The 13,525-nt window shown below is 49.1% G+C and overlaps 1 protein-coding gene across 1 annotated transcript in view; it reads right to left on the bottom strand.

Moving 5' to 3' along the window:
* The window catches only part of LOC132399982 (zinc finger protein 341-like), a 43,967-nt gene continuing 30,442 nt past the window's right edge, over positions 1-13,525 (bottom strand). The window contains exons 6-11 of the mRNA XM_059980991.1: positions 12,817-13,025; positions 10,610-10,706; positions 5,659-5,791; positions 3,150-3,261; positions 1,972-2,042; positions 1-692 (exon numbers count right to left, since the gene is read on the bottom strand). Coding sequence (XP_059836974.1) covers positions 238-692; positions 1,972-2,042; positions 3,150-3,261; positions 5,659-5,791; positions 10,610-10,706; positions 12,817-13,025 — 1,077 coding nt within the window. The 3' untranslated portion in view covers positions 1-237. The remainder of the gene's footprint in view (positions 693-1,971; positions 2,043-3,149; positions 3,262-5,658; positions 5,792-10,609; positions 10,707-12,816; positions 13,026-13,525) is intronic.

Genomic DNA, 13,525 nt, shown 5'->3' with positions numbered 1-13,525 from the left:
ACGGCTTTAATTTTAGTTTTATATAGAAAATCGTCTTTTATTTTGTGGTTCGATTGTTCTGCGGTTTGGTCCTTGGACTCCCATGCTCCGTGTGAAAGGTGCAAAGATCACGCCAAGGCGGGCATCACCCTGGTTCTCTGTGCCCTAACACTCCACAGATATCTGATATCTAATGTGAAGTTCATTTTATTTTTTTAAAAAAATGATGAAGTCCGGTGGTCGCAGAGAAGTCCGAAGTTACTCTGGGTTCTGGATGTAAACGGGGACGGTGACGGGTTGGCCGCTGGGCGGAACTGGCAGGCTGCTACTGTCCTGAGAGGCAGTGTCCAGGCTTGCCCTGGCCTCCTTGGCCTCCGAGGGGACAGCGGCGGGGTCCCCCTGCGCCTCAGCTCCCTCGGGGGGCGGGCACCCGCCCTCTGCCCTCCGCTCTGCTGTCTGGCTGCCGGCCGCTGCCTTCCTGGGGCGGCTGGGGAGCCGGCGGGCGGTGCAGTGGCGCCTCCTTGCCGGCCGCTCCTCGGGGTTGGGGAACGCGCCGCACCGGTGCTGCCGCAGATACTTCTCCCGGGTGAAGCCCTTGCCGCAGGGCTCGCACCGGATGGTATAGGTGTCCGTGTGCGAGTGCTGGTGTTCTGTCATGTGTGCCCGACGGCTGAAGCTCTTGCTGCAGTACTGGCACTTGTAGGGCTTGATACCTGCGACCAAGACACAAACAAACACAGTGACACAGGAGCAAAATTCGGCCACTCTGACCCCTGCTCGTGGCTGATTTATTTTGTCACTTAACCCCGTTCTTCTGCCCGCAACTTCTATCAGCCCGGCATGGAACACCAAAGCCCAGGAATGAAAAACTCTACAGAAAATGGTGGGCACAGCCCAGTCCACCACAGAGCACATCGGCACAGAGCAATGCCACAAGAAAGCAACATCCATCACCAATGATCCCCACCAGCGAGGCCGTGCTCTCTTCCTGCCACTACAGTAGGAAGGAGGCACAGGAGCTGATCTCTCTACACCAGGTTCAGGAACAGTTTTCACCTTCAACCAATAGGCTCCTGACCCAGGCTAACTTCACGGCTCCTGACCCAGGCTAACTTCACGGCTCCTGACCCAGGCTAACTTCACGGCTCCTGACCCAGGCTAACTTCACTCACCTCAACTCTGAACTGATTCCACAAGCTACAGACTCACACTCATGTTCTCAGAATTATCTGTTTTTACAATTTTGACTGTCTGGCAGTACTTGTGTGAACTTTTCATTGAATCTGTTGTATTTCTCTGTTCTAATGTGAATTCCAGTGAGAAAAATAATCTCAAGGTATCATATGGTGATAATAAATTTACCTTTGGACACCCTGACTAATCAAGAACCTATGAACCTCCACTTTAAATATACACAATGACTTGGCCTCTACAGCCGTCTGCGGCAATGAATTCCTGTCTAAATAAATTCCTCCTCCTCCTCTCTGTTCTAAACGGCCAACCCTTTATTCTGAAGCTGTGCCCTCTGGTCCCACTATTGAGTACAATCTCTATACCTGAACTTTTTCTGGCCCCTTCAGTAGGCAATTGGTTTCAATGAGATCATAGAACATAGAATAGTACAGCACATTACAGGCCCTTCGGCCCACAACGTTGTGACGACCCTGTCATTCCTCTAAACTCCAGTGAATACAGGCCCAAAGCCATCAAACGTTCCTCATATGTTAACCCTTTCATTCCCAGGATCATTCTCATAAGTCTCCTCTGGACCCTCTCCAATGCCAGCTCATCCTTTCTTAGATAAGGTGTCCAAAACTGTGCACAGCACTCCAAATGCGGTCTAGGGCCAAGGTCATACTGCGGGGGTCACAGCAGGAATATTGTGATAGGGTAAGACAGCACAGACAGACTGAGCTGGAGAAGGAACTTGCTTCCTGACAAACTCAATGTGAACCTATTCATAAGGAGATTTAAACTGTGAACTGAGCTTACCAGAGTGTGCGATTATATGAGCTTTGAGTTTATCCGGCCTGTTGAATTCTTTTGTACAACCCGAATGCACCCTGTGGATAACAGACAGATTGTTCCAGATCAGTCAAAGATGAAAGATTAGCTTTATTTGTCATGTGTACATCAAAACATACAGCGAAATGCATTGCCTGTGTCAAAGACCAACAGGCAGAGGATGTGCTGGGGGCAGCCCAGAAGTGTTGACACACTGCCGGTGCAGTTTGGTGGGTTAAATGTGAATTGTGAATCACCCCACCCCCAACGTGTCAGTGAGGGGCTGAATCCAGGGAGAACTGATGGGAGTGTGTGGAGCAGCAGAGAAACGGGATTATCGCAGGATTAGTATGAATGGGTCGTTGATGGTATGAGCGAACTTGGAGGACTGAAGGGCCTGTTTCTGCCCTATTTTTGTTTCTATTAGAGATACAGCATAGTTTCAGGGCCCTCTGGCCCAACGAGCCCATGGCGCCCCATCACATCCATGTGACGAATTAACCTACTTACCTGTATGTCTTTGCAGGGAGAAAACTGGAGCATCCGAAGGAAATCCATACGGTTACAGGGAGAGCGTACAAACTCCTCACAGACAGTGGTCGGAATTGAACTAGGGTTGCTGGCATGGTAATAGCTTTACTCTAACCACTCTTAATCATCGTTATCTGCTCTGTCATATGACGTGGGTGATCATGGTCTTTTTATGACAATGACTGTCTGGGCACATTTTTCTACAGAAGTGGTTTGCTATTGCCTTTCTACTGGGCAGTGTCTTTACAAGACGGGTGACCCCAGCCATGATCAATTCTCTTCAGAGATTGTCTGCCTGGCGTCAGTGGTCACATAACCAGGACTTGTGATCTGCACCGGCTGCTCATACGGCCATCCACCACCTGTTCACATGTCTTCACGTGACCCTGACCAGGGGGCTAAGCAGGTGCTACACCTTGCCCAAGGGTGACCTGCAGGCCTTATCTTTGATAGAGATGTATCTCCACCGCACCACCCAACTCTAACCACTATGCCCCTGAAAAATACAATGACTAGTTGATGATCGAAGAAGAGATTAATATTTCTCTTCCAACTACAAGCACGACTAGAATGGGGAAAAGGACTCCCCCCACACCCCACATTGGAGTAAGGTTCACACTGAGGCAAAATCAAACCTGAAAGGACACTTGAATTTCTTCACGGGGTCATGGGTCAGCATGTGTCTCTTGACTTTGTCTTTGCGGTTGAAGGCTGCCGAGCACAGCGAGCATTTAAACGGTTTTTCACCTGTCCAGAAGTACAAGAAGACTGGGATTAATATGACCCATGAGAAATAGAGGAGGAATATTTCAGCCTGGAATGAAGAATGATCACTGAAACTACACCTCTAACATGGACAAAGAATATAAATCCACAAGTATGCTTACCGAGGGGAGGGTCACACGCACGGAGGTACAGTGGGAAACTTTGTCCCACATCCCATCTGTGCAGATCATTTCATTGCAACACACATGAAATGCTGGAGGAACTCAGCAGGTTAGGCAGCATTTACGGAGGGGAATAAACAGCCGACATTTCGGGCCAAAACCCTTCATCAGGACTGATTTCATTGAGGTTAGTACGAGGAAATAAATACATAATGCAGAATAAAGTGTTGCAGTTACAGGGAAAATGCAGTGCAGGTAGATAATATGGTCCAAAGGCACGAAATGGTGGATTGTGTGGTCAAGAGTGAATAATCTGATATCAGTTTAAGATGGCACTGGGCAAGGAACAGCCCAGTTCTGCTCAATGTCTGTGATGTTGAATGTTGAAAGGCGTGGACAGAGTGGATGTGGCAAAGTTGTTTCCCATGGTGGGGGAGTCTGGTAACGACAGGACATGACTTGAAAATTGCAGGGCGCCCATTCAGAACAGAGATGCGAAAAAATTTTTTTAGCCAGAGTGTGGTGAATCTGTGGAATTTGTTGCCACGGGCGGCAGTGGAGTCCAAGTCATTGGGTGTATTTAAGGCAGAGATTGATAGGTATCTGAGTAGTCAGGGCATCAAAGGTTACGGTGAGAAGGCGGGGGAGTGGGACTAAAGGAGAGATTGGATCAGCTTATGATGAAATGGCGGAGCAGACGCGATGGGCCGAATGGCCGACTTCTGCTTCTTTGTCTTATGTTTACCTGGCTCTGTGCTGAACTGAGGCTGTGGCCTGCTCTGGCTACAACGATGCCTGGCTTCATGTCTGTAGACTTGCTTTCACTTTAGTTCTGAATGCTATTTGCTTACTTTTATTGTTTGCACGATTTGTCTTTTTCTCTCTGCACACTGGGTGTTTGACAGTCTTTTTATTAAAAATGGGTTCTACTGCGCATCTTTGTTTTGTGGCTTCCTGCAAGGAGACAGTGTACATTGTATAGGTACTTAGATATTAAGTGTACTTTGAACTTTGAGATAGAACCTGTCTTGAGACTGGTAGTGCATCTCTTCAGGCTTTGCACCTCCTGCCCGATCAGAGGGGAGAGGAAGAGAGAATGGCAGATGGAACTTACTACAGACAAGTGTGAGGCTTTGTGCTTCGGTAGAACCAGCCAGGGTAGGTCTTACACAGTGAGACGTGGGGAACCGATAAGTGTGGAAGAACAAAGGGATCTGGGAATACAGGTCCATCATTCATTGAAAGTGATGTCACAGGTAGATAAGGTCAGAAAGAAAGTTTTTGGCACATTGGCCTTCATAAATCAAATTACCGAGTACAGGAGATGGGATGTTATGTTGGAGTTGTGTAAAACGTTGGTGAGGCCCAATTTGGAGTATCGTGTGCAATTTTGGTCACCTACCTACAGGAAAGCTGTAAACAAGGTTGAAAGAGTACAGATAAAATTTACAAGGATGTTGTTGGGTCTGGGGAACCTGAGTTATAAGATTAAATTAAATAGGTTAGGACTTTATTCTTTGTAATGAAGAAGATTGAGAAGAAGTTTGATAGAGGTTTACAAAATTATGAAAGGTATAGATAGAAAGGTATAGGGTAAATGCAGGCAGGGTTTTCCACTGAGGTTGAGTGAGACTACAAGTAGAGGTCATAGGTTAAGGGTGAAATGTTTAAAGGGAACACGAGGAGAAACTTGTTCACTCAGGGAGTGATGAGAGTGTGGAATGAGCTGCCAGCACAAGTGAAGCATGTGAGCTTGATTTCAACCTTAAGAGAAGTTAGTGTAGGCACATGGATGGTAGGGGTATGGAGGGATATGGTACAGAGCAGGCAGATGAAATTGGTTGGTATGGACTCGATGGGACGAAGGGCCTATTTCTGTGCGGAACTTTTCTATGATAATGTCTGGGGTGGCTGGTGTCTTTGATGATGCTGTCTGTTTCACTGAAGCAGTGAGAACTAGAGAGAAGGTTCACGTATGGGAGACTGGATTTTGTTACATGCTGATCTGTGCCTACAACTCTTTTTTTTCTGGTCACAGGCAAAGCAGCTGTCAGTACCGATGTCTGCAGTTGGGTCTGACCCAGATTCCCAAAAAATAAACATCTTTATGGTGTCACAATATCAATGATTGGAAACCTTCAGAAACACCAGGGCGGAGAAAGCAGTACACTACAAGGAGGGGAGCGTAGGGATAGAGCAGAGGGAAACCACAAAGACTGAGCATTTGGAGATGGAGAGGTAGAACGTGAGGTCTTACCAGAATGGATGAGCAGGTGAAGTTTGAGATAGTGCTCTGTTTTGAACGACTTTTTACAGACCTGGCATTTGAAGACTCCCCCTCCACCGTGAACAGGGAGATGTCTTCTCAAATACCTCTCGCTTGGGAAGACCTGAGGACAAGGAAAGTGGGAAAACACATTTCAGAGGAACCTCTGAAGTCACGTTACCTTCATCCCTCCCTAACTACTGATCTGATCTGGGATCTGGCGGTGCTCCCAGATTGGGCTAGGGAAAATGGCATCATAAAATCTCAAGGATTAATGATTTTTGTTAAGAATGTGTAGAATCCGATCATGTTTAATATCACAGTGATGTCTCATGAAATTTGTTGATTTGCAGCGCCAGTGCACTGGAATATATAAAAAACTATAAATGACAATAATCAATTAATAAAAAGTAGATTGATAGATTTATAAATAAATAAATACAATTAAATAAGAAGTGCAAAAAGAGAACAAAGAGTAGTGTGGTCATGTTCATGGGTTCAATGTTCATTCAGAAATCTGATGATGAAGGGGATGTTCCTAAACTGTGTGTGCTCAGGCTCCTGATGGTAGCAGTGAGAGGAGCGCAGGTCCTGGGTGATGGGGTTTCTGTCTTTTCGAAGGTGTCCTCAACGTTGCAGAGTCTAGTGCCCATGATGGAGCTGGCTGAGTTCACAACTGTCTGCAGACCAGCTAAAGAAGCAGAGCAGGTTTGATGGGAATTTGGGCTGCCAAAGACTGGCTGGGCTGAAAGGCCTGTTTCCATGCTGCATGGCTCTATGGCTCAATGGAACAGAAGAGACTAGAGGGGCTGAGCAGCCTCTTATTACCCTGAGCTTGAGTGGGATTCTGACACTAACTCAGAATCACACACTAGGAGGGAGGAGAATGAGGGGAACTTTTAGTGAGGTTTACAAAATTATGAGAGGGTATAGATAGGGTAAATGCACACAGGCTTTTATCCACTGAGGTTGGGTGAGACTGGAACTAGAGGTCATGGTTTAAGGGTGAAAGGTGAAATGTTAAGGGGAACCTGAGGGTGAACTTCATCACTCAGAATGTGGAACGAGCTGCCAGAGGAAGTGAATGTGGGTCTGATTGCAACATTTAAGAGAAATTTGGATAGGTACATGAGACCTTTGATCCAGGTGCAGGTTGATGGGAATAGGCAGAAAAATGGTTTGGGATAGACTAGATGGGCCAAAAGGCCTGTTTCTGTGCTGTAGTGCTCTATAACTCTTTTACACACACACACACACACACACACCTTCCATTCCTTAAGATGTCTCACAAAACTCTTGCCAAGAATAATGTACCAGCAACATGGCCCCAGATCACAGAACGTTCACTCACATATTTTCGCTGGAGATGAGCTCCAGCCCTATGGGGATGATGGACAATGAGCCGTGAACTTGTGACAGGAAAAGGAATCCCCAGCAGTGAGAACCTCCCTAGCCTCCTGCCAGAGACAAGGGACTGAGACAGAGATCTCCCGCGTAGAGGGCAGCTGCTCATGTGAACCCCACCCACCACAAACATCCAAACAGAAATTTTTGGGAACGTGTCCTCCCTTGACACCTTGACAACAACAGGGTTTCCATCTCAGGGGATTTTACCCAATGGGATTGTCTAGTCACTCCTGATGAGCAGGTCATATGACCAGTGAGCACTAGGGCACAGAAAGAGGCCGATTACCCAATCTAGACGGTGCTGAACTGTGATTCAGCCTGGTCCCATCTGACCCACACACAGACCCCGTACTCCTCCCATCCATGTACCTATCAAACTTCTCCCTGGCCCCATCAACCCACACCCAGACCTTAGACCCCATACCCCTCCCATCCATGTACCTATCAAATTTCTCCCTGATCCCATCAACCCACACCCAGACCTTAGACCCCATACCCCTCCCATCCATGTACCTATCAAACTTCTCCCTAGTCACATCAACCCACACCCAGACCTTAGACCCCATACCCCTCCCATCCATGTACCTATCCAAACGTCTCCCTGGTCCCATCGACCCACACCCAGACCACAGACCCCATACCTCTCCCATCCATGTACATCCAAACTTCTCCCTGGTCCCATCGACCCACACCTGGATCATAGACCCCATAGCCCTCCCATCCATGTACATCCAAACGACTCCCTGGTCCCATCGACCCACACCCGGATCATAGACCCCATAACCCTCCGATCCATGTACCTATCCAATCTTCTCCCTGGTACCATCGACCCACACCCAGACCACAGACCCCATACCCCTCCCATCCATGTACATCCAAACTTCTCCCTGGTCCCATCGACCCACACCCAGACCATAGACCCCATACCCCTCCCATCCATGTACCTATCCAAACTTGTCCCTGGTCCCATCGACCCACACTCGGACCATAGACCCCATACCCCTCCCATCCATGTACCTATCCAAACTTCTCCCTGGTCCCATCAACCCACACCCAGACCATAAACCCCATACCCCTCCCATCCATGTACCTATCCAAACTTCTCCCTGCTCCCATCAACCCACACCCAGACCATGGACCCCATACCCCTCCCATCCATGTACATCCAAACTTCTCCCTGGTCCCATCGACCCACACCCGGATCATAGACCCCATACCCCTCCCATCCATGTACCTACCCAAACTTCTCCCTGGTCTCATCGACCCACACCCAGACCATAGACCCCATACCCCTCCAATCCACATACATCCAAACTTCTCCCTGGTCCCATCGACCCACACCCGGACCATAGACCCCATACCCCTCCCATCCATGTACATCCAAACTTGTCCCTGGTCCCATCGACCCACACCCGGACCATAGACCCCATACCCCTCCCATCCATGTACCTATCCAAACTTCTCCCTGGTCCCATCGACCCACACCCAGACCAAAGACCCCATACCCCTCCCATCCATGTACCTATCCAAACTTGTCCCTGGTCCCATCGACCCACACTCGGACCATAGACCCCATACCCCTCCCATCCATGTACCTATCCAAACTTCTCCCTGGTCCCATCGACCCACACCCAGACCATAAACCCCATACCCCTCCCATCCATGTACCTATCCAAACTTCTCCCTGGTCCCATCGACCCACACCCAGACCATAGACCCCATAACCCTCCCATCCATGTACCTATCCAATCTTCTCCCTGGTACCATCGACCCACACCCAGACCACAGACCCCATACCCCTCCCATCCATGTACATCCAAACTTCTCCCTGGTCCCATCGACCCATACCCAGACCATAGACCCCATACCCCTCCCATCCATGTACATCCAAACTTGTCCCTGGTCCCATCGACCCACACCCGGACCATAGACCCCATACCCCTCCCATCCATGTACCTATCCAAACTTCTCCCTGGTCCCATCGACCCACACCCAGACCATAAACCCCATACCCCTCCCATCCATGTACATCCAAACTTGTCCCTGGTCCCATCGACCCACACCCGGACCATAGACCCCATACCCCTCCCATCCATGTACATCCAAACTTCTCCCTGGTCCCATCGACCCACACCCAGATCATAGACCCCATACCCCTCCCATCCATGTACCTACCCAAACTTCTCCCTGGTCTCATCGACCCACACCCAGACCATAGACCCCATACCCCTCCAATCCACATACATCCAAACTTCTCCCTGGTCCCATCGACCCACACCCGGACCATAGACCCCATACCCCTCCCATCCATGTACATCCAAACTTCTCCCTGGTCCCATCGACCCACACCCAGACCATAGACCCCATACCCCTCCCATCCATGTACATCCAAACCTCTCCCTGGTCCCATCGACCCACACCCGGACCATAGGCCCCAAACCCCTCCCATCCATGTACATCCAAACTTCTCCCTGTCCCCATCAACCCACACCCAGACCTTAGAACCCATACCCCTCCCATCCATGTACATCCAAACTTCTCCCTGGTCCCATCGACCCACACCCAGACCATGGACCCCATACCCCTCCCATCCATGTACCTCTCCAAACTTCTCCCTGGTCCCATCGACCCACACCCGGACCATAGACCCCATACACTCCCATCCATGTACATCCAAACTTCTCCCTGGTCCCATCGACCCACACCCAGACCATAGACCCCATACCCCTCCCATCCATGTACCTATCGAAACTGCTTTCAAATGTTGAAATTGAACCTGCACCCACTACTCCTGCTGGCAGCTCACACTCGCACAACCCTCTGTGTAAAGATCTCCCTCATGTTCCCCTTTCACCCGATCCATTACCTCTAATTCTAGTCTCAACTCAACTTCAGTGGAAAAACCTGTTTGCATTTACTGTCTATAGCTCTCATAATTTTGTATACCTCTATTAGATGTCCCCTCATTTTCCTACACTCCAAGACATAAAGTCCTAATTAATCTAACCTTTCTCTATACTCAGGTCCTCAATTCCCGCTTATTAATATCCTTTCTGTATCAAATCATTTGGAGGTATCTGGTCAGTTTGTCTTTTCCATTGGGAAGTGCCATAGGGAGATACAGCTTGGAAACAAGCCCTTCTGCCCATCAAATCTGTGCTAACCATTTACATTAATCCCAGTTTTAATACCCCATCCCCACATTCTTCATCAACTAACCCCCAGATTTTACCTCTCACACACACACTGTGGAAGGGGAGGGGCAACTTACAGTGACCAGCTAATCCCACATGTTCTTTCGGGTGTGAGAGGAAACCTGCAAGATCACAGGGAGAACTTGCAGAGTCCAAATGGACAGAACTGGAGGTTGGATTCAAACGCAGGTCTCGGGCACTGGGAGAGCCTCGCTCTACCTGCCGTGCCACCAGGCCTGGGTGCCCAACAACGGTGTTGTAACCGATGGACGGTGTGGGTGGCTTTGACCAGACCAGGTCTGCAGGCCGCACTTCGCAGAGAGGCGGGGGAGAAGTCTCACCTTCTGGCAGTGCGGACAGGGGTAGTGGTGAGTGGCACTCTGCAGGTGATGTTCCAGGGCCTCAGGCGTGGAGTACTTACTCAAACACCTCGAACACCTGTGGGCACACAACCACAAGAGGGGTGAGGTTGGCTGAGGGCGGGCAGTGGGATGGTGGCGAGGCGGCGGGGGGGGGACACCGAGGCAAGACAGCAGAGGGTGGCTGCAGAAGGGAGGCACTGTGGATGGGGTAATGTGGGGAGCAGAAGATGGGGTAAAAAAACAGTAGATGTGTGCGGGAGAGACAACAGGGCAGCAGAAGGGGTAGATTTGGAGGCACTGAGTGGGAGAGTGGACCCCCAGCAAAGGGGTCAGGGGATTGGAAGTATATCTGTTGGGAAACCTCTGACTTATTTTAGGAATTAATTAGGCCATTCGGCCCATTGAGTCTCCTCTGCCATTCTATCACAGCTGATTTAATTTCCCTCTCAACCCCTTTCTCCTCTCCAATACCTTTGACACCCTGACTATTCAAGAACCCATCAACCTCCACTTCAAATATACCCGATGACTTGGCTTCCACAGCTGTCTGTGGCAGTGAATTCCACAGATTCAGCACCCTCTGGAATCAATGGCAGGAAAAGGCAGGATATAGAATATAGAACAGTACAGCACAATACAGGACCTTTTGGCACAATACTTAGACTGTTTAATCTATTCCCAGATCAATCTAACCCTTTCCTCTCAGATAGTGCTAACCCTAACCCTAAGAGTCTCTTAAATGTCCCTGATGTATCTCCTTCTACCAGCAGCCCTGGCAGGCTTTTTCACACACTCAGCATTCTCTGAGTAAAAGACCCACCTCTATACTGCCCTTCAATCACCTGTTTTTAGCCATTTCTGCTCTGGGAAAGTCTCTGTCTCTCCACTCGATACATCATCTTGTACACCTCTATCAAGTCACCTTTCATCCTCCTTCACTCCAAAGCAAAAAACCCAAGCTCACTCAACCTATCTTACTGACATGCTCTCTAATCCAGGAGGCATCCCAGTAAATTCAAGACGTACAAAAAGGCTGGATGAACTCAGCAGGTCGGGCAGCATCCGTTGAAAGGAGCGGTCAATGTTTCAGGTTAAGTCCCTTTGTTGGGTCCTGACGAAGTGTCTTGGCCCAAAACGTTGACTGCTCCTTTCAACAGATGCTGCCTGACCTGCTGAGTTCATCCAGCCTTTTTGTACATCTTGATTTGACCACAGCACCTGCAGTGTACTTTGTGTTTACTATCCCGGTAAATTTCCTCTGCACCCTCTCTAAAGACCCCACATCCTTCCTGTCATGAATAACTGAGTTGAGTGTGAAACAGAGAGACACAGCAGTTGGGAAGGCCTAGTGACCTGAGGAATTTCCTGGGAAGATCAGGAGAAACTCTGACTCCAGCAGGGAGCAAGCATGATCAGGAAGAGACAAGGCCACTCACAGGATATTCCCTGCTTACCCAGAAACTACAGTAACATACTAAAGTGCTGGAGGGACTCTAGAACAACACACACCAAATGCTGGAGGAACACAGCAAGCCAGACAGCCTCTATGGAAATTAACAAAGAGGTTGGAGGCTATCCAGATGGCATATGAGGTGTTGTTCCTCCAACCTGGGTGTAGAAGATGCCGTGGACCGACACGTCGGAATGGGAAGAGGAAGTCAAACTGAAATGGGTGGCCACTGGGAGATCTCGCCTTTCGTGGAGAACAGAGCGCAGGTGCTCAAAGAAGCAGTCCCTGGATCTACGTCATGTCTCACCAATGCAGAGCAGACTAAACTGCTAACACTGGACCCAGCAGACGATCCTGACAGATTCACAGGTGAAGTGTTGCCTCACCTGGAAGGACAGTTTGGGACCCTGAATGGAGGTGAGGGAGGTGAAACACTTTTCTAACTTGCAAGGTAAGTGCCAGGAGGGAGATCAGTGGGGAAAGATGAGTGGACAGGGGAGTCGTGTAGGAGCGATCCCTGCAGAAAGTGGTGAATGGGGCTGGGGAATGATGTACTTAGCGGTAGGATGGCATTGTAGATGGCGGAAGTTATATACAAGTGATGTGATGGATACGGAAATTGTCTGCAGAGGAAAATGGACAGTGGACTTTTGGAATGAGACTCTTTGAGGGAAGTTTGGGACAATTGATGGTTCGGAGCATTTGTAGGGAATCGTGGAAAACAGAGGAAACTCACCTGTAAAATGTGGGGCCTTTCTTGGGCACCTGCTGTGGGTACAAACTGTGGGAATACTGGTGGACACCAAGTTCGTAGAGTGAAGGGAAGATCTTGTTGCAGAGATGACAGCGATACGTGATTTCATCATCGTGGTTCTTGATGTGTTCAACAAACTCCTCCAGCTTGACGAAAGTCTGAGTGCAATTCTTCACCACACACTTGTATACCTGAGGAATAAGGGCATAAAAATCAGCTCCGGCTGTTGACACTGACTGCTCGTCACTGCTCTGAAGCCCAGGGAAGGAAGTACTGAGGGTTCTAGACTGGGAGTTGTTCCCTGGTGACCCGCAGGGCCGTGTACTCGGACCGCTGCTGACTCACGACTACACTGCCAGATCCTGCTTAAACTGCATCATCAAGTTCAGTGATGATAAAACACTGGCTGACCTCTTCATAGATTCATACAACACTGCAGTACAAAAACAGGCCCTTTGGCCCATCTAGTCTGCACAAAACTATTCATCCCATCCTTGTCCCATCGACCTGCAACCAGCCCATTGCCCTCCCAATTATGTACCTATCTAACTTTCTCTTAAACGTTGAAATCGAACCCACGTCCATCACTTGTACTGGCAGCTCATTCCATACTTTCACCACCCTCTGAATGAAGAAGTTCCCCCTCATGTTTCCCCTTAAACATTTCACCTTTCACCCTTAACCCATGACC

Source organism: Hypanus sabinus, chromosome 9 (genome assembly GCF_030144855.1).
Source record: "Hypanus sabinus isolate sHypSab1 chromosome 9, sHypSab1.hap1, whole genome shotgun sequence".
Lineage (NCBI taxonomy): Eukaryota > Metazoa > Chordata > Chondrichthyes > Myliobatiformes > Dasyatidae > Hypanus > Hypanus sabinus.
The sequence above is the reverse complement of the archived record's forward strand: the minus strand, read 5'-3'. Positions and strand labels throughout refer to the sequence as shown.